The following is a 17,814-nucleotide window of genomic DNA, read 5'->3' as shown; positions in this document are numbered from 1 at the left end:
GTAGTTGTTTCGAGTAGTACTCGGCCGTTTGTTGGTTGAGATGGTTGGGTTGGTTGTGTCTGTTGCTTTTAAATAACTCTCATATCTTGCCACGTGGAAATTATTAACTTCCGCTGGTTGTCACCCTCCCCATTATAACCATGCATGCATGTTGCATCTTGTTAAATTCTTTGAACATATATAAGTCTTTGCCTCTCTTGCATGCATGGACGTACGTACGAGAATTATAATCAAATGTAGTACTATGTCTCACGCGCGTAGATATTAAATTCATAATTTGTTGTGTGCATTTAGGTAAGATATATATATAATAATTATGTTGCATGTTGACAAGGTGACGCCAGCTATCATATATACTAAGATTCATGATCAACTCTGAGAATTATTAAAGAAATTAAAAAGGTAAGAGAGATAATAATTAAAACTCCGATATTTCATGCCCTACCTAACATATATATATTTTTTTATATATCTATCGATTCTGCATGCCGACATGACCAATGCCTTTTATATCAAGTTTGAGGAATTAACATTTACATTTACCTAACAAGATGGATGATCAGTCCTTTTCAAGTTTTTGCCTGCAAATTCATGAATCAGGCCGTCTTTCCTGATTCATTTACATTTACCTTCATTTTTTTTTTTCAATAATAATAAACAAAAAAGATGTCATGGGAAGTAGTACTAGCATATTCATGTATTTCCATATATAAATAAATCGAAAGAATGATTATATTAGTCATGATATGTTTTATAAATTTATAAAAAGTATATATATATTTTAAGTATTTTATAAAAAGGAAAAAAAAACTGAAAATCCGATGCCTAGAATTTGCTACGTACATAAATGATTTCTTAAGGCAATATTGTTACTTTAATTGATCCACTAACAAATTGGTGGATTGTTACTTTGATTAAGGAATTATTTTAAGAGGTAGAGGCACAAGAAATCCTTCAACTACCGGTGAGTACTCCATTGGGTCGTGACGATAAAGTGTTGTGGAAAAATATTAAATCTGGTTCTTTCTCAGTCGAAAGTGCATATCATCTTTAAATATAGATTCAACATCGAGATAGTGGTAGTACTTCTTCCACCATTCGAAGTAGTACCTATTGGCACACAATTTGGACTTTGGATGTTCCTATTATAGTTTAAAACTTTTATGTGGAAGGCTATGAATGACATTATGCCTACTCGAAATCTTTTGTATATAAGACGGATTAATATTTTGAAAACCTCTATCTGTCCAATCGGAAACTATTATGCATATCTCATGGGAATGTCCTTCCACTTCATATATATGTGTTGAGTGTTTGTACAAGAGGTTTACAAAAATCTTTGACCCTTGGAGGAAGTTTTTCTGAACTGTTTTATTTGCCGTCAATGAGGCTTAGTCCTTTAGATCTGAATCTTATGTCTACTTCGGCTATGTATATTTGGTTGTGTGCGAGGACAGATCTGGGCTAACCCACCCACCTTTTGGAGTTTACTTGTTTGGATAAGGGCCCGATATTATGGGCTTATACAAGATTTTCAGTGAGCTTCCCGTATGTTCAGTTGTGTTTTAGGCCTCGTTTGCTTTGAGAGATGAAACACAGAACTGATTAGTCGCATGTTTTCTTGACTAATCAAATACCAAATACTTCAAAGCTTACGTTGGTCCCATTTCTCTCTGCAAAAATCCATAAACCCTAAAACCCTACCCATAAAACCCAGAGCCACAAAAAAAAAAATGCTCCTCCTAATCGGTCCGTTCAAACACAAAACCCCAACCATCAAAGCCCTAGCATCTCTCCTCTTAAATCTCTCTTCCGCCAGATCATTGTCCCATTCCACCTCCATCCCCACAAAGCAGCAACGCGTACGAGACCATGGCTACGACAACTACATGGAAATCGAGAAGAAGACCCGCAAGGTCCTCAAGTTCCAGGACCTTATCCTCTCCCAGCCCAACCAAACCCTACCCGTCTCTCGCCTGGATCTCCTCGCTCGCCGCCTCGGCTTCAAACAACACGAATCCGGCGCTTTCGTTCTCAAATTCCCTCACGTTTTCGATATTTACGAGCACCCGGTTCAAAGAATACTCTACATTCGATTATCCCGGAAAGCCCTTTTGCAAATTGAGCAAGAAAAGCAAGCTCTCGATGCTCAAATCCCCGACGCCGTGATCCGCCTCCGGAAGCTTGTAATGATGTCGAGTACGGGTCGGATCCGCCTCGAACACGTGCGTATTGCGAGGAAAGAGTTTGGCTTGCCTGAAGATTTCGAGTACTCGGTAATTCTCAAGTACCCCCAATACTTTCGATTATTCGATGCTAAGGAGACTAGGAATAAGTACATTGCGATTGTTGAGAGGGATGAGAGTTTAGCGGTGTGTGCTATAGAGAAATCTAGGGAGAGAGAATATAGGGAAAAAGGGATTGATGCCGAGGATATAAGGTTTTCGTTTATCGTTAATTTCCCACCTGGATTTAAGATCGGCAAGTATTACAGGATTGCAGTGTGGAAATGGCAACGAGTTCCGTATTGGTCGCCTTATGAGGATGTGTCGGGTTACGATTTAAGGTCGCTGGAGGCCCAGAAGCGAATGGAAAAGAGGGCGGTGGCATCAATTCATGAATTGTTGTCATTGACTGTGGAGAAGAAAATTACGTTGGAAAGGATTGCACATTTCAGGTTGGCGATGAATTTGCCTAAGAGATTGAAGGAGTTTCTTCTTCAGCATCAGGGGATATTTTATATTTCAACGAGAGGTAATCAAGGGAAGCTGCATACGGTTTTTCTTAGGGAGGCATATAAGAGGGGTGATTTGATAGAGCCAAATAATTTGTATTTGGCAAGGAGGATGTTGGCTGATTTAGTCTTGTTGAGCCCTAGGAAGGCAAATGTGGATCGGGAATTGGTTAATTATAGGAGAGATAGAGAAGATCATGAAACAGGGCGCTTTAGAACCGAGTTTGTGGATGATGATTTTCATAATTCCGCAGTTGAGGATAATGTTGGGAAAGATAGGGTGGGGGAGGATAATTTGGACTCCAATATGGGTTCTGATACTGGCTCTGATTTTCTAGATGAGAATGATGATTGCCTTGAAACTTTGGATGCAGAGGATATCCAAGTAGCTGAGAGCGAACTAAAACCAGTGGCTTGAGGCTAATTTCAGATGTTATTGGCCAATGAAGAAGTGATGCATTACAGAAGAAAAGCATCGTCTTGAAAGACGAATGATTTATATTTATATTCATGGGCTCAGAAGCACCTCCTATAGGAATTAGTTCTTGGAGAAGATCTAATGCTTTGGAGGACGTTGTTTCGACTCAAGAGAGTTTATTTGCTTTCTCCATGTAATGAAGTTGAGGCCACTTTAGTTTGAATGCGGAGTTAACAGAAGTTGGGCCATCTGGTCATTGACATATCTTGTCACCCGCATCAGTTTGGAATAAATGATTGGCATATAAGTTCTAAGCAATTGAAGAAATTAAGCACGAAGCAAGCTTATGGAAAAGATGTTGCTTCAGTTTAGCCACTCATGCCGTGATTTTACTTTACCCTGATGATCGTCCTCATTCAGATTGTCCTGACTTTCTGATTCGGGAAGGTTGTGCTGAGATGAAGCTTCAATCCATGGGATTCTTCCTTAATATGCATTCACTTGATCAAATATTTCTCAGAAAATCAGCAAAATAGATGTTATCAATATGTTGGTTGGTTTGGTTGTCTCCACGAGTTTACATTCCAATGTTAAGCGGTGTTGCTTCCCCTGCTTCACTCACATATATATGTCCAATTTTTTAATACAATTGTGATGGTGGCCATTTTTCCAGGCTTCCTTTTGATGGTTTTTTCTTGATTTAATTTAAAACCCCATAACTTCTTTTCATCCGCATCTAACTCATTCCTTCTGACCACTTTTGTCTCCTCACCCAATAAGCATGGAGTCCCTACTAAGAAATAAACAATAAATTTATGTTGCTTAGGTAAGCAGCAGAATTACACATCACCTGCTGCTAAACTCGATTGCAAACTCGCTTAGATAAATTTTACTTATCATCATAACACATCTTTTTTTTTTTTTTTTTTTATAAGTAGAACAACTCAATTAGTTTAACAAGAATAAAATAAATTAATAAATAATAAATAATAAATAATAATTTTAAAATATATAAAATATATAGTATGAGAGGATGAATAACATCCTTCGATTTTAATGCTTATGAGATAATACTGTAAACGCAAAACCACTAGTGTAATAAATGTGGACTGAAGATGATTTAATTCTTAGTTGCAAGTGATAAAAGGCGGTGTTGTGCTCCATTCAAGTTTAAAGTTTGAATCATCTTAGATGTAAATAATTTCTAGGAGTAGTTGGATTTGGAGAACTTTTCTTTGAATTATTCGAAATGTACTTAACGAGAAATTTCATACTGAGGGCTTGGACGCCGTTGTTTAATTCTAGGACAGCATACCTGGTGCCAATAAAAAAAAAATTGGAAGCTTTTGTGATGAACACAGTTACACATACCTGGCAGATCCACGTAAAGTTAGCAAACCAAACAAGTTATCAATGTAACAGTGGTGGAAAGGAAAAGGCTGAAACGAAGCCAAAATGGTGTCTTGTTTTACTAAGAAACGTTTAATTATCACGGTCTAACCAATATATTATCTTAACTCTGACGAGTTAAGGCACAATGCATAACCAGTTTTTCTTGAGCAGCGATAGGCTTACATCCTATTCATAATTTAGATAACTTTAAATATAATAATATTTTTTATTATATTTAAATACATCAAATCAAAAGTAAAAGAAAAAAGTTAAACTCACGAGATTCTTCCAAAGAATTTTCTCGATTTTGACTTTTTTTTATTTAATAGTTAATGAAGTATTTTTCAATAAGTTTGTAATTTTTTTAAGAAAATATTTGTAAAAAATACACAAAATTAAAAAGTACAAAATGTACTTATTGGTGGGCAGTGCCAGTACACCTGCCCAAAGTAAAAGTCAAAATAAAATTTAAAATAATATTATTTTATTATATAATTGTAAACAATTTGTTATAAGATTAGTAACTCTATCATTTCTCAAAATTCTTACCCGCCCTCCCTTCTTTCCTAACTCTTATTGATGTTTGAAAAAGGACTATAATCATAAAAATATTTTATAAAAATAAATTTATAAATTGATATGATTTTATATGATATATAAAATATACTTTATAATAAAAATAATTTTATAGACAAATATATAATATCAAACTTTTATAAATTTAATTTTATAAAATTACTTCGAATCCAAAATATTTCTCCAATGTGAGAAGGGTAGTTGTTGTTTCCGTTTCCAACTATGCATATAGGTTCAATTCTTGTCCATTAATATCACTGAGAGCACTCACAGCCTGTTCTCTATATCTCCAAAATTCCTAAATTTTAGAGAACAATTTGAAGATTTTGCCCTAAACCCCTCCCCATTCCATTTCCCATTTTGTGGTGAATGGATGGGGATGCTACAGTGGATCCCCAAATATGGGGATCGACTATTCCTCCCCAAACCAAAATCGCTGATTGGTTTCTGGGTTCCCTCTCACATCCATTTCCTTCGTCTGTTGGTTGCGTTCGTGGTTTTGGCCCCTTCCTCACATTGCGACCACCATCGACGACCTCATTTTCATCCTCTCATTACTGTAAGTCCAATCTCTTTCCTCGCATTCGATTTCCCTAATCTCATGGGTTCCCCCATGTCCATTGTGTAGTCATGACTGTTTGGCTTCCTCCATGGTCTATTCTCCTTCTGGGATCCTTCATGGTTGTCTGCACTGAGGTTTTTTACTCCATTTGACCCCCTATATTACTCCTCCATGGCTGGATTTCGAGATCTAGGGTTTTGAAAAAAAAATCCTAGTTTTTTCACAGGTTACCTATATGAGTTCGATTTGTGCATTTTTCTTGTTGGAAACGGGTACTAATGCTATGTTTATTGAGATTATTCATGTTCTGTTTGGTTTGATTGCTATGTGATGTTTTGATTGATGCGACGATTGGTTTGTACACCCACGGGTTGGTCTGTGCAGACTCATTGTTATGTTATGTTTGCATACTTCGTGTGTGTTTCAATGATATGTGTTGTGTCAATACTTTGGGTTGGTCTGCGCAGACCCATTATTATGTTTTGTTTCAATGCACTTGTGCTCTGTCAATACTTATTTGCTGTTTGAATGCTATGTGTTGTGTGCTTTGGATTGGTCTGTGCAGACTCATTGTTATGTTATGTTTCAATGCCCTTTTGCTTTGTCAATGCTTATTTGTTGTTTAAATGCTATGTGATGTGTCATTGTTTTGGGTTGGTCTATGCAGACCTATTGCTATGGTCTATTTCAATGATGTGTTATGTTTCAGTGCCATGTGTTGTGTCAATGTTTTGGGTTGGTCTGTGCAACCCCATTGCTATAGTCTGTTTCAATGATATTTTATCTTTCAACTCATCATTTGATCTGTCATCATCATTAAAAACAACCTCTAACTCATCTTTAGAGAATAATTTAAGCAACAACTTGCAGAAGAATGAACGAATCATTTGATGAAGTGAGTTGGAGATAAAGTTAGAAATTAGAAATTTATAAGATGAATTATATGTTAGGTTCAGAAGAATGTGAGAATGTGATTGTAACCAAAATGCTTATTTATAAAAAAAAAAAAAATTACCGTTACAATAGGACAAAAAAATATTACCATTAAAGAGAAGATAAAAAATGTTATCGTTAGAGAGGAGATAAAAAATGTTATCGTTAGAGAGGAGATAAAAAATGTTACCGGTATAAAGAAGATAAAAAAAATTACCATTAGAGAGGACAAAAAATGTGATTTTTGAAAATAATAGAAAAAATACAAAAGAGTTAGTAGTTAAAAATGAAAATATAAGTGAAAGAAAAATATAATAAAGAATGAATATGAAAAAGTTATTTAAATGAGAGCTTTTACTCATCTGCCTCATTCTCCGCATACACCACACGAAGAGCAATGTTTTTTTTTTTTTTTTTAAACATGCATTTAGATTAGATAGACTTAAATAGTGTAAATCAAATCATTCGGTTTTGGTTTTTTCTCCCTCTCCCTTACGTTTTTCCTCCTCCAGCGGCCTCTTTGCATCCGCCAGCGGTTGGGACCACCGACGAGATCCTAGCCACGACCGACCCACCACATTCTGCTCGTGAATCTTCGCTTCCACTTTCAATCTCAGAGGTTTTTTTTTGTTTTATAACACTCGGTTCCACAACAAAGTTTCAGTAATTATAAGTGGATGGCTGATATCAGATAGGCAGGAAAGTTACCATCTTTTTCCAATGAGAAAGGGAGGCATGAAGGATAGAAGTAAAAGAATTTGGGTTAGCTGGTAATCTTATCATCAAACGCATTAAGTACTCTCTTTTCTCTAGAATACAGTATGGACTTTGCCCCACTCGTTCCATTGATCTGATATGAAAATGGTTCTTGGCCAACTGAAACCACTAGCCTTTTTTTGCATATAAGTATTATGCGAAGTACTTGAACAAGAAGCCTTGAAATATAATCCTGAATTCAAAATAATAATAATAAAATATGGAAGAAGAAGAAAATAAGAAATCTGCATATTCATGAGGTCCAAAATTCATACATTGAGAGAAAATATTTGTGCTTGGATCCTGTTTGACTGCCATGAAAATGAATGAAAAGAAAAGAAGATGTGGAAATATATTAAGGAAAAAAACATATACTTCTACTTGGTAGAAGTGTAACAATTACCTTAGAGTATTGGCAATGGACTAGTCAAATGTCAATACAAGTCTAAACTTTAGCTAAATATGAGAAAAAGCTTCCAAATTAGACTAGCTAAAAAGTCCAAAACTTAAGACTTGAGCTACAGTAAATCTTAAGTCATCTCTAAACATGGCTAGCTACTATTCACAATGGAAAGTAATATTTTATTATTTCTTCACTTCCCTCTCTCTTTGAATGGTAAAACATACATGGCATGCACATTATTTATTCTACTAATTGCAAATATTGATAGAGTAGATACATTATTTTTACAAAACATGAAGATTTAAGAAATATATGAATTGTATTTGTAAAAAAAAAATTTAAAAATATATAATATTATATTATTATTTTAACTTTAAGATAGCTAATCCAATATAGATTCATTTAGTTAAAAATTAATACTATAGCTAAAAGTTAACATTCTAGCTAAATTTTAGACTTGACAATAGCTAGGTCATTGCCAATGCTCTTAGCAAGCACAGAACCATGGCTTGTACTTAACACCAAGTATTTATCTGAAATTTAAAAAGGGGCTCGAGCATGTTCTTCCTATATGGACTATATCTCAGACACAAACACAGACAAATTGCAATTCACACAATTTCGTCTCCATGGATGACAGCATCTCCCCCAACAACCCCAAAGCAAACTGAGTATTCAATAACTGGGGGTCGAGCTCCGTCCTAGGGTTGTAACCGGTTCGGTCCGGTCCGGTTTTGGATAAAATCTAGGACCGAACCGGTATGTACCGGTTTTATATTTTTCAAAACCGATTACGCACCGGTTACCCTTCTAAACCGGTACTTCCGGTTTTACCGGTTTCCGGTCCGGTCCGGTCCGGTTTTCCGGTTTTTTAAAAATATAAATTTCACAATTTGTCATTAAAAATTTGTTTATAAAAAAAAAAAAAAAATTTGATTTAAAAAAAACTGTTTTATACTTTTATTAATATATTAGACTATATAATAGTATTAATATTAAACTATTGGTATAGTTATAAGTTATATATTAGTATTAGTTATAAATTTTTAGTGATTTAATATTAACATTTTATGTAATAATTTATAAATTATAATAAGAAATTATTTCATATATGAATATATATGTTATATATAAAATTTCACATAAAAATTTATAATTATACATTATATATAAAACTTATATATATTAATATTTAATATATATAAAATATTTTGTATAAAACTTATATATAAAAATATTATTTTTTATTTTTTTTAATCAACCGGTCCGGTCTAAAAAATTCCGGAACCGGAACCGGCCGGTTTTTACATTTTAAAAACCGGTTCCGGACCGGACCGGTTCAAAACCGGTAAAACCGGTCCGGTTCGGTCCGGTCCGGTCCGATTTTTCAATTTTCCGGTTTGAGTTTACACCCTTATTTCGTTCGTCCTACACCTGGCTGGGGCTTCTAAAGGTTGAGATTCAAGAAGAAGGGAGAGGCTTCACGAGAGAATGAGTGGTGGTTGATTCCTGAAGTTTGGTTTCATTCAGGGATGGAGAAAATTCACGAGAAAGGGAAATCTGTTTGGACTCGAGATTCAAGAGTTAGACCGGAATCGTTGTTGATTCGATTTGCCACGTGAGTTTCGCGTGGCGTGTGATAACGTTTGATCGGATTATGAATAGATTTTTTTTATTTAAATAAGATTGAAAAAAAATAGGAAATATGATGTATAAGATTTTTTTAAGAAATTTTATGAAAAATGGGATGTGAATGCAGTAGTAGGGACACATGCATTGAATGCAACCGACCACCCTAATGATTTCTTAGGGGTCCCCAAATAAAAAACGTAGACATGTATCAATATGTGTCCGCGTTACACAGGGCACGTAACTTCTATGATTGTTTCATAAATAAACCTTATATTATTATTATTGCAAGAGTCAATGCTGATCAAATTATATGATGATGAAACTTTGTATCTACCTATTTTGTTTGTTTACTATAATTATTAAAATACATTAATATAATGGTCAATCGATCCTAGATATTTTTGTTGCGTTCCTAGTTTTGGTATTTAAATATTAAGTAAAAAAATGTGAGTGATGCCGCCAACTAGATCCAACAGATGCAGCGTCCCTTCTTGGGTCCATCTCCATGGCAGTTCCTTGGTGGTAGACGCATTTGTTGGGGGCCAAGTGTTACTTTTGTCATCGGAATTCAGAAGGTTTGAGAGCGAAGAAACCTCAGCTCACACTCGTTGTTTCCATATTGGTATCATGGGATCTTGATTTTCTTAAAATGTATGCCTAATAATATTCTTTAAAATTTTAATATTGTCTTAATAATATGAGAAATTTTATTTACAGTCTTGAGTGAAAGATTGTATGTGCAGTTCTATTGATAAATGAAGATAAAAAGAAAAAAAAATCATTTTAAAAATATTATTATTATAATTTTAATTTTTTTAAAATATAACTGTATAGGCTTGCATAAATAATCTCCATTCTTGAGATTGTATTTGTAGACTAACTCAAATATTATAAAGTCACTTAAAAAAATTATAATTATTAGGTAAGATCTTTTAAAAAATTTTAATTTATGTTATTTGAAGGACTTTATACTACGCACAATTCACATGATATAATTTAATATGTAATTTTTAAATTTTTAAATTTATATTTCAAATCAAGTTATATCACTTGAATAATGTGTAGTGTGAAAATTTCAAATAAAATTATTTATTTATATGAATTAAACGAGCAGCACATTCTTTTTTCTTTTTTCTTTTTTTTTAAATGGATTGGCGGATTGGGCAGCCGACACTCAACGAAACGGCACCTAATCCATTGCGTAAAGTAAGAGATTAAACGGGATTTTAGGTAAACCTTAGGTATGAACAATCACAGCGTTTCAAGTGAAAGCACCAAGCTTAGATAATTTCCCAACCGTCCCCGATGATGTTTGAAGATAACTGCGGGACTTCCCATGCTCTGACTGGTTCGGCTCCTGGTCCACTGCCCATGTCCCACGTTTCGTATTTCCGATGATCCCATATCCCATCATCCAGGATTTTGTGCAGGCCTTTATTACTTTATGGTGGGGCAATGGGCACATGATTATCGTGATATTTTTTGACGTTGAAAAGTCGGACTCTGTGGATCCTACTCATCAATTACCAACGGTCCCTTGCCTCCAGAGTGGGTGATGGTTACCATTACTCCATTTATGAGTATCAAGGTCACTTTTAAATATAGAAATTATTTTATTTCATTTTATTTTATTTTATTTTATTTTATTATTTTAATTTTTTTTATATAAAATATAATAAATAATTTAATTTAAAAAAAAAAAAAAAAACAGAGATGGGTTAAAGCAAGTTGTACCACTATGGATTCTACCTCACTAAGCTGCATGCTCATCGAACTTTGTACTTTTTAAGGACTTCCTCATGTCCAATGAACAATATGTTCAAGGAAATGCTTTTGAGTAGGCCTCAAAAGAAAAAAAAAAAAAAAAAAATCTTAATGTCATTTAGTAGGAACAACACATTCTTAAAGAAAGATCATATACTTATATTTACTTCTTAAATGCCACTCGCATGCAGACCAAATATCAAATAGGTAAATGTGTTATATAGTTTTAGATTATGTTAGTTCTGTATATTTTTTTTAAAAAACCTTCATGGGAAATTTGAGGCCTACATGAAAAATTAATTTTTACTTGATAGATCTTAATTTTTTTTTTCAAAAAATGCACAAGATTTACATAATTTAAAACTATTTCTACTATTACTCTGATAAAAAATGAAACTTAAATCTTACGTAGAAACTTAGAGCACTAGTATTGGATTATGTATCTGCATATGCATCTACATATTTGTATAATATGACCTTAAATTAGACTGTATTAAATTATACATATCTAAAAATTTGCATAGTTATAAATAATATTTTTATAAATTTGAAGATACATTATTCACTCTTTAAATTTTATTTTATTATTTTTTTCTCTCTCTTTCCCCCTCTCTCTCTACTAACGGATAGAATTTTAAGAAAAATAATCCTAGTCGATGCTAAATAATAGAATTTGTAATGTACTAATTGCAAAATATAAAAAAAAATAATAAAAATTTTAGTAAAAATATAATAAAATAATAATATTTTACTAAAAAATACATTGTCTAATGTGAAAGTTTTTCTTTCTAATATACAAAATCAATCTCTAAAAACATATGATTTTGCATGTACAGAAACCAATGCTATTGGTATGATAACAGCACATTTCTAAAACATACCCAGACGAAGAAAGGAAAGGTATTAGAGATTTTTTCGGCTGCATTGGCAATATATATAGAGCTTGTCCTTCGGGACTTGCCACCACGCATCGGCTTTCCGCTTTCCCCTCTCTCTCTCTCTCTCTTTTCTTCTTTTGTATCCTTCAAACCATACCAATAATCGCCGCAGAAGAAATCCACAAGAACACAAAAGCAAACTCATACAGGTGCCACGTCATCATGTTCTGCTCCCCACTTCAATCTGAAAGCCTGGTGTGTTGTGCCTCCCGTTGAATTTCTTAGATGCTGTCTTTGAATCTGTGCTACGACGGTTGACCTATATATATTCGTTACCATACAACGCTGTACATACAAACAAGCTAAAGTGAGAGAAAGAGAGAGACCGACGGAAATGGGTAATTCGTTTGGGTGCTCTGCGTCCGGTGAGAGGTTGGTATCTGCCGCTCGAGACGGGGACTTGATCGAGGCCAAAATGCTATTGGAATGCAATCCATGCCTAGCCAAGTACTCCACCTTCGGTGGCCTTAATTCCCCTCTCCATTTTGCCGCAGCCAAGGGCCACAACGAGGTCCTTTTTCTTCTTCTTTGTTTTTTTTTTTTTTGTTTTGTTATTTTCATCTAGCTGCTACCTATCGATTCCTGTTTCTTTTTCCTGACTTTTTTTTTTCTTTTTGCATTCTTCTGTGTGTCTGGTTTTAAATAGATTGTGGCGTTGTTGCTTGACAATGGAGCTGATGTGAATTCGAGGAATTACTGTGGGCAGGTACGAGATTTGGTGGTTTTCTCATCTGGGTTCTGTTTTGTGCTGCTGATTCTCTATGAGATAACACTTGTTTTCGTATTTACGGATTGGGTTCTCATTTTGATATTGAGCGCAATTTCGGAGATTGGTATGAATTTTCTTGATTGCCTTCAATTTGCTGGCTTTGATGGGTATTGGAGTTTGAAATTCGAAGTGGAAGCCTTGGATAGATTGGGATGAATTTAAATTTAGTAGTCGGACACCCGCACATATAATACCACTGTAGCTTTTTTTCCCCTCCTCTGATTTGTCTAATTCAGAACTTAGGGTTGGATAAAATTGTGTGCAAGCAAACGCTGCCTTTTGAAACCCGTAGTTTGCTCTTCAATACGCAACATATTACTGGATCTTTGTTGAATCTCATCGATAAGAGCGTTTAATATGAAATGCTGCTGAATCAATCAAGAATAAATTTTAGCAGTCCCGTAATCTAAACTAATGTGATTAATAATGCCACTTATCTTGTCGAAATGACTTGTGTCATTGCGGTGACTATTGTTTGCATTTGTATTTGAAGACGGCTCTAATGCAAGCATGCAGATATGGGCATTGGGAAGTTGTGCAGACTCTTCTTCTCTTCAGATGCAATGTGAGTTTAGTTTGTACTTTTAAACTTAAAACTATATCAGAGCTTTCGAAAATTTTATTTTTCATTAATTTACTAGTGTAATCCTAAGTCCATGGGGTTGGTCAAAGCTTCGATATGGGATTTAATGATTTTATCCTTAAAAGTTGTGTTCTTTTCTGCTCATATTTGCCGCCATTCATCAAGAATAAATTGACTTTGAAACATTGTTTTGAACTGTCACTTATTACAGGTGACAAGGTCGGACTATCTCAGTGGGAGGACAGCTCTCCATTTTGCTGCTGTAAGTGGCCATGCAAGATGCATAAGACTTGTTGTGGCCGACTTTGTTCCAAGTGCTCCTTATGAAGCTATAAATTCACAGACAGACGGTGATAGAGGTGATGGTACAGATGTTAAGAACAAAAATGACCAAAGGTGTGGGGCTTGAACTGATTCATTATATATATATATAGATATAGATATAGATATTGCCGAGGATTTTAAAACTGCAATTGGTAATAAAATGAGTTTCCTTCTGTTTGTAAAGATTTTTGAAAACTTAAATGCAGCAATAGAAGACTACCCACTGAACTAGAAAATACCTGAGGCATGCCCTTATCTGAATTCCTACTGGAAGCTTTGTCACACAGATTTATTGAATGGGATTTTGTAATATTGCTTTTTGTTTCTATGGTTTTTCATGTCTGATCCTGTACAACCTTTAATATCACTATTTTTCCCATTGTTCAAGCTATCATCAGATAAGATCTCTCTGGCCATTCATGATTATTATGGATGCTATAGACTCATTCTATCTGTAGCTTTTATTCCTACTATTTATTTATTTTTGTCCTCTGCAGTGCTTTATCAAAGTTTGTAAATAAGGCAGCTGATGGTGGTATCACCGGTCTTCACATGGCTGCATTGAATGGGTATTTCGATTGTGTACAACTCCTTCTCGACCTTCATGCAAATGTTTCAGCTGTGACGTGTCATTATGGAACGTCCGTGGATTTGATAGGTAGGTATGCCCTGTGCTGAATTTTGGTACCTTATATATCTGTGGTTTCTTCTTGTCCATGCTTCAAACTGAATTAGAAGTACATAAATCCAGGAGCCGGAAGCACTCCATTGCACTATGCTGCTTGCGGGGGAAATTTGAAATGCTGTCAGGCAAGATTATAATAGCCTTGATGGTTACTTATTTGTGGTCTCTCTTGAATTTGAATGATGTTGTTCTCTCTCTTCTTCAGGTCCTCCTTGCAAGAGGCGCCAGTAGGATTACCTTGAATTGCAATGGGTATAATTTCTGAGCTGGCCTTTGGTGTTTAGTCTTAGCGTTATGTACTCTATATGACCTGGATGAAGGAAACTTATCTATTCTTTCAGGTGGCTTCCTATTGACGTTGCCAGGATGTGGGGGCGTCATTGGCTTGAACCTCTACTGGCACCCGATTCTAACTTGATAGTACCAACATTCCCTTCTTCTATATACCTATCCTTGCCTCTCTCGAGCGTACTTAACATAGCACGGTAATATTGCAATTAGTTATACCTATGGATGCATCTCATGACTTAGAAAGGTGCTGTATTATAATTTATGTGAACAAATTGTGGAGTTTGGCATTGAATAATCCACTTTATAGAGGTTTCTTTGGTTTTAGCTGGATGTCATTCATGGTCTTCAATGGGTACTTGGTAGCTGACAATGAGGTCCTTAGCTCTGGGTGGAATCCTTCTTTATGTTTGTAGTATAAGACACATATGATGGTATACACTCATCATGCTTAACACCCTTTTACCATCAAGGGTGTTAGATTAGTGGTGAGAGACTTACATCCATGTGGTTTGATAGATGAAAGGTTATGGGTTTAAGTCACAATGGACACGATGCTGAGGAGATTAGACTCATGCCCATTATCCATGCTTCCCGAGTTCATACTGCTATTCCCTTTGTAGGACTAAGGTCAGGTTATGGCTCAATTTTGTCTTAAGGAAGTGCTTGCAGTTCCCCACCATCCTCCCGAGGGGCTTCAGTGAGTAAGGATGCTACTATAGTTACAATAAAAAGGAAGATACCAACCTCTGGTTGCACCTTCCTTGCCCATTTTGCTAAGGAAAAAAAAAAAGAATTAACACCATTCTCTTTCCCTCGTGAGCAGTTTATGGCACACTAGGTGGAATTCCCCCTGGGCAGGGCAATGTGTTATTATAATTACCAAAAAAAGTACTTTTTTAGCAGGGATGTCCCTTGTCTTCAAATCATGAAAGGTTGGAAGATTAGGAAGCTTCCTTTGTTTGCAGATATTAGATGAATCTCATTGTCTGCCAGCAGATAGTTCTGCAGTTTAGATGAGTCCATTAATCTTTCTAACTGATCACCAGAAAATCTGGAAACAGTTGACCTTATTTTTTGTTTTTTTCAAATGGTAACAAAAAAGAATGTCTGGGAAGCTTTACCAAATTGGAATACTTGAAATTGGCATACTTAAGCTCATAGTATCTGAGGTGTCGTTTAAAATTGTATATCTTTTAATCACTTTGGTGCGTTGGTGTAATTATAGACCGCGTCTTTTGTTTCTTGGAAACTACCGAGAAAGAAACCTGCTCTTCACTTTTGAGACGCCAATATTATGATGTGCAAGATTCACTTATCAATAATGAAACTAAGATGATACCTTGTGAATCCTCTGCAGAGAGTGTGGATTGCAGTCCTCAACAACCTCCTCTGATGACACTGATGTCTGTGCTGTCTGCTTGGAGAGAGCATGTTCTGTGGCTGCTGAAGGTCTGTTTCCTTTTCTCCTTGTCCTTCTTCTTTATTATTCTTTTAAATGTGCAGCCATACATCTGAATACTAAGTCATAGCATTATGAGTATGAAACTATAGAAGTTGTTGATCTGAGGTAGGAAAATTAGAATTTCCACCTTGGTCCTTTCACTCTTTTGCTTGGAGCTGAAGCCCTTCTCAGCTACTTTGTGGATATATTATGATGGAGAAGGATAGTAATACAGATTCATCTTGCAGCTTCTATTTATTCAGAATACGCAATGAATTATAGTTATATCTTTTAAGATGGACGAGTGAGTTTATCATCAAGGTTGGCTAATCTCTATCTGGCCAACTGATTGTTGGTTTGATCGTGTTAAATCTGTGATCAGATCAATGCAAAATTTTTAATTGGTTAAAGCAGTGAGGAAGACCTCATTAAAGAATTATATATATATTTTATATCTCTTCCTAAGAAGGTATACCTATGCCTATTGTACCTTACACTACCATTGATATCGTTTGTGATTTAGAGAAGTGAAATAAAATTTCTTTTACATATGATTTTCCAAATCTGTTTTGGGACTAACTATTAAAATGTCGAAACATGCAGTTCTTTCAGTCCATAAGACTAATTAATCCCTTTCAATTACTTTGTGGCACTTACACTTAATTATTGGTGGATGTAAAATTTCAGGATGTGGACATGAGCTTTGTGTAAAATGCGCTCTCTATCTTTGCTCGACATGCAACATTCCTTCTGAATTGGTGGGCCCACCTGGGTCTATTCCTTGCCCTCTCTGCAGATATGGAATTATCTCTTTCATCAAATTGCCAGGTTCCCCAGCAAAAGAAAATAAACTACATATTTCCCTTGGCCTCTGTACCCCATGCATGCTTCACACTCATGACCCTGACTGTCAATCTCCAGTTCGTGCACCAGAGATCCGAAAGAACCGTGTGGCTTCAGTTTCTTCAGATCTATTATGTCCAGTCACTTGTAGCCCATTTCCTTCTGTTGCCATTCCTTTATGTACCTGCAATGATGGTCCATGCCCACCATTTGAACCGCGGGTGGTGGAAACGCAAGATCAATCACCCCGTCGTTCACAAGCAATGTCAATGGATCAAGATAAGATGGATGGGTCAAGATTGGAGAGAACTAGTTGTTCAAGCATGTTTTGGGGTAGAAGAAGCTGTAGCAGAGAGCATCAGTGCAACTCTGAAATTAATGCTTGACAAGTTCAGTTGTTGGAGGATGGTCTCCATTCTTCTCTTCTCATAGATAGATTTTGTTTTTGTTTTTTTTTTAACATAATTTGCAGTGGTGCAAATGCAATCCGAGGTTGTGTCTGATCTCATCTGTCCCAAAAATGATGATTATACATAAATCCATGTTTGCATCCGGTATTTGTTCGGTTGGCTACATGGTGACAGATGGGTCTTTTGCATCATTGTCATTTTGACCACATTTTGGTATTGCTTGTTTTTTTTTTTTTTTAGTGGAGGGGTTGTGAAAATTATATGTTGGGATTGTAATCGAGTGTAACTGAATGTCATGGAAGAACAGGAATGATTTTCTTACCAAAAAAAAAAAAATTACCAGGCGGGGTTGTATCCTAA

The 17,814-nt window shown here is 35.4% G+C and overlaps 3 protein-coding genes across 3 annotated transcripts in view; 2 read left to right on the top strand and 1 right to left on the bottom strand.

Moving 5' to 3' along the window:
- Positions 1 to 12,180, bottom strand: part of LOC109003397 (RHOMBOID-like protein 3) — a 23,730-nt gene extending 11,550 nt beyond the window's left edge. Inside the window, exon 1 of the mRNA XM_035695049.1 lies at positions 12,159 to 12,180. The gene's annotated coding sequence lies outside the window, so the exon portion shown is untranslated. The remainder of the gene's footprint in view (positions 1 to 12,158) is intronic.
- LOC109020504 (protein ROOT PRIMORDIUM DEFECTIVE 1) lies at positions 1,636 to 3,857 on the top strand. The gene has a single exon (XM_019002975.2). The coding sequence runs from the start codon at positions 1,734 to 1,736 to the stop codon at positions 3,150 to 3,152; it is 1,419 nt and encodes a 472-aa protein (XP_018858520.1). The 5' UTR covers positions 1,636 to 1,733; the 3' UTR covers positions 3,153 to 3,857.
- Positions 12,165 to 17,814, top strand: LOC109020506 (E3 ubiquitin-protein ligase XBAT33-like). Its single transcript, XM_019002977.2, has 10 exons — positions 12,165 to 12,619; positions 12,755 to 12,814; positions 13,371 to 13,442; positions 13,672 to 13,856; positions 14,282 to 14,442; positions 14,536 to 14,594; positions 14,675 to 14,721; positions 14,811 to 14,954; positions 16,118 to 16,209; positions 16,889 to 17,814. The coding sequence occupies exons 1-10, from the start codon at positions 12,443 to 12,445 to the stop codon at positions 17,428 to 17,430; spliced, it is 1,539 nt and encodes a 512-aa protein (XP_018858522.2). The 5' UTR covers positions 12,165 to 12,442; the 3' UTR covers positions 17,431 to 17,814.

This window comes from Juglans regia, chromosome 10 (genome assembly GCF_001411555.2).
Source record: "Juglans regia cultivar Chandler chromosome 10, Walnut 2.0, whole genome shotgun sequence".
Lineage (NCBI taxonomy): Eukaryota > Viridiplantae > Streptophyta > Magnoliopsida > Fagales > Juglandaceae > Juglans > Juglans regia.
The sequence above is the reverse complement of the archived record's forward strand: the minus strand, read 5'-3'. Positions and strand labels throughout refer to the sequence as shown.

What these genes read in the sequence shown, in the direction of transcription:
- LOC109020504 (XM_019002975.2), top strand. Translation starts at nt 1,734, where the DNA reads ATGCTCCTCCTAATCGGTCCGTTCAAACACAAAACCCCAACCATCAAA.
- LOC109020506 (XM_019002977.2), top strand. Translation starts at nt 12,443, where the DNA reads ATGGGTAATTCGTTTGGGTGCTCTGCGTCCGGTGAGAGGTTGGTATCT. An exon ending in ATTACCTTGAATTGCAATGG is followed by an intron (nt 14,722 to 14,810) that starts GTATAATTTCTG and finishes CTATTCTTTCAG; the next exon opens with GTGGCTTCCTATTGACGTTG. An exon ending in AGCGTACTTAACATAGCACG is followed by an intron (nt 14,955 to 16,117) that starts GTAATATTGCAA and finishes AATCCTCTGCAG; the next exon opens with AGAGTGTGGATTGCAGTCCT.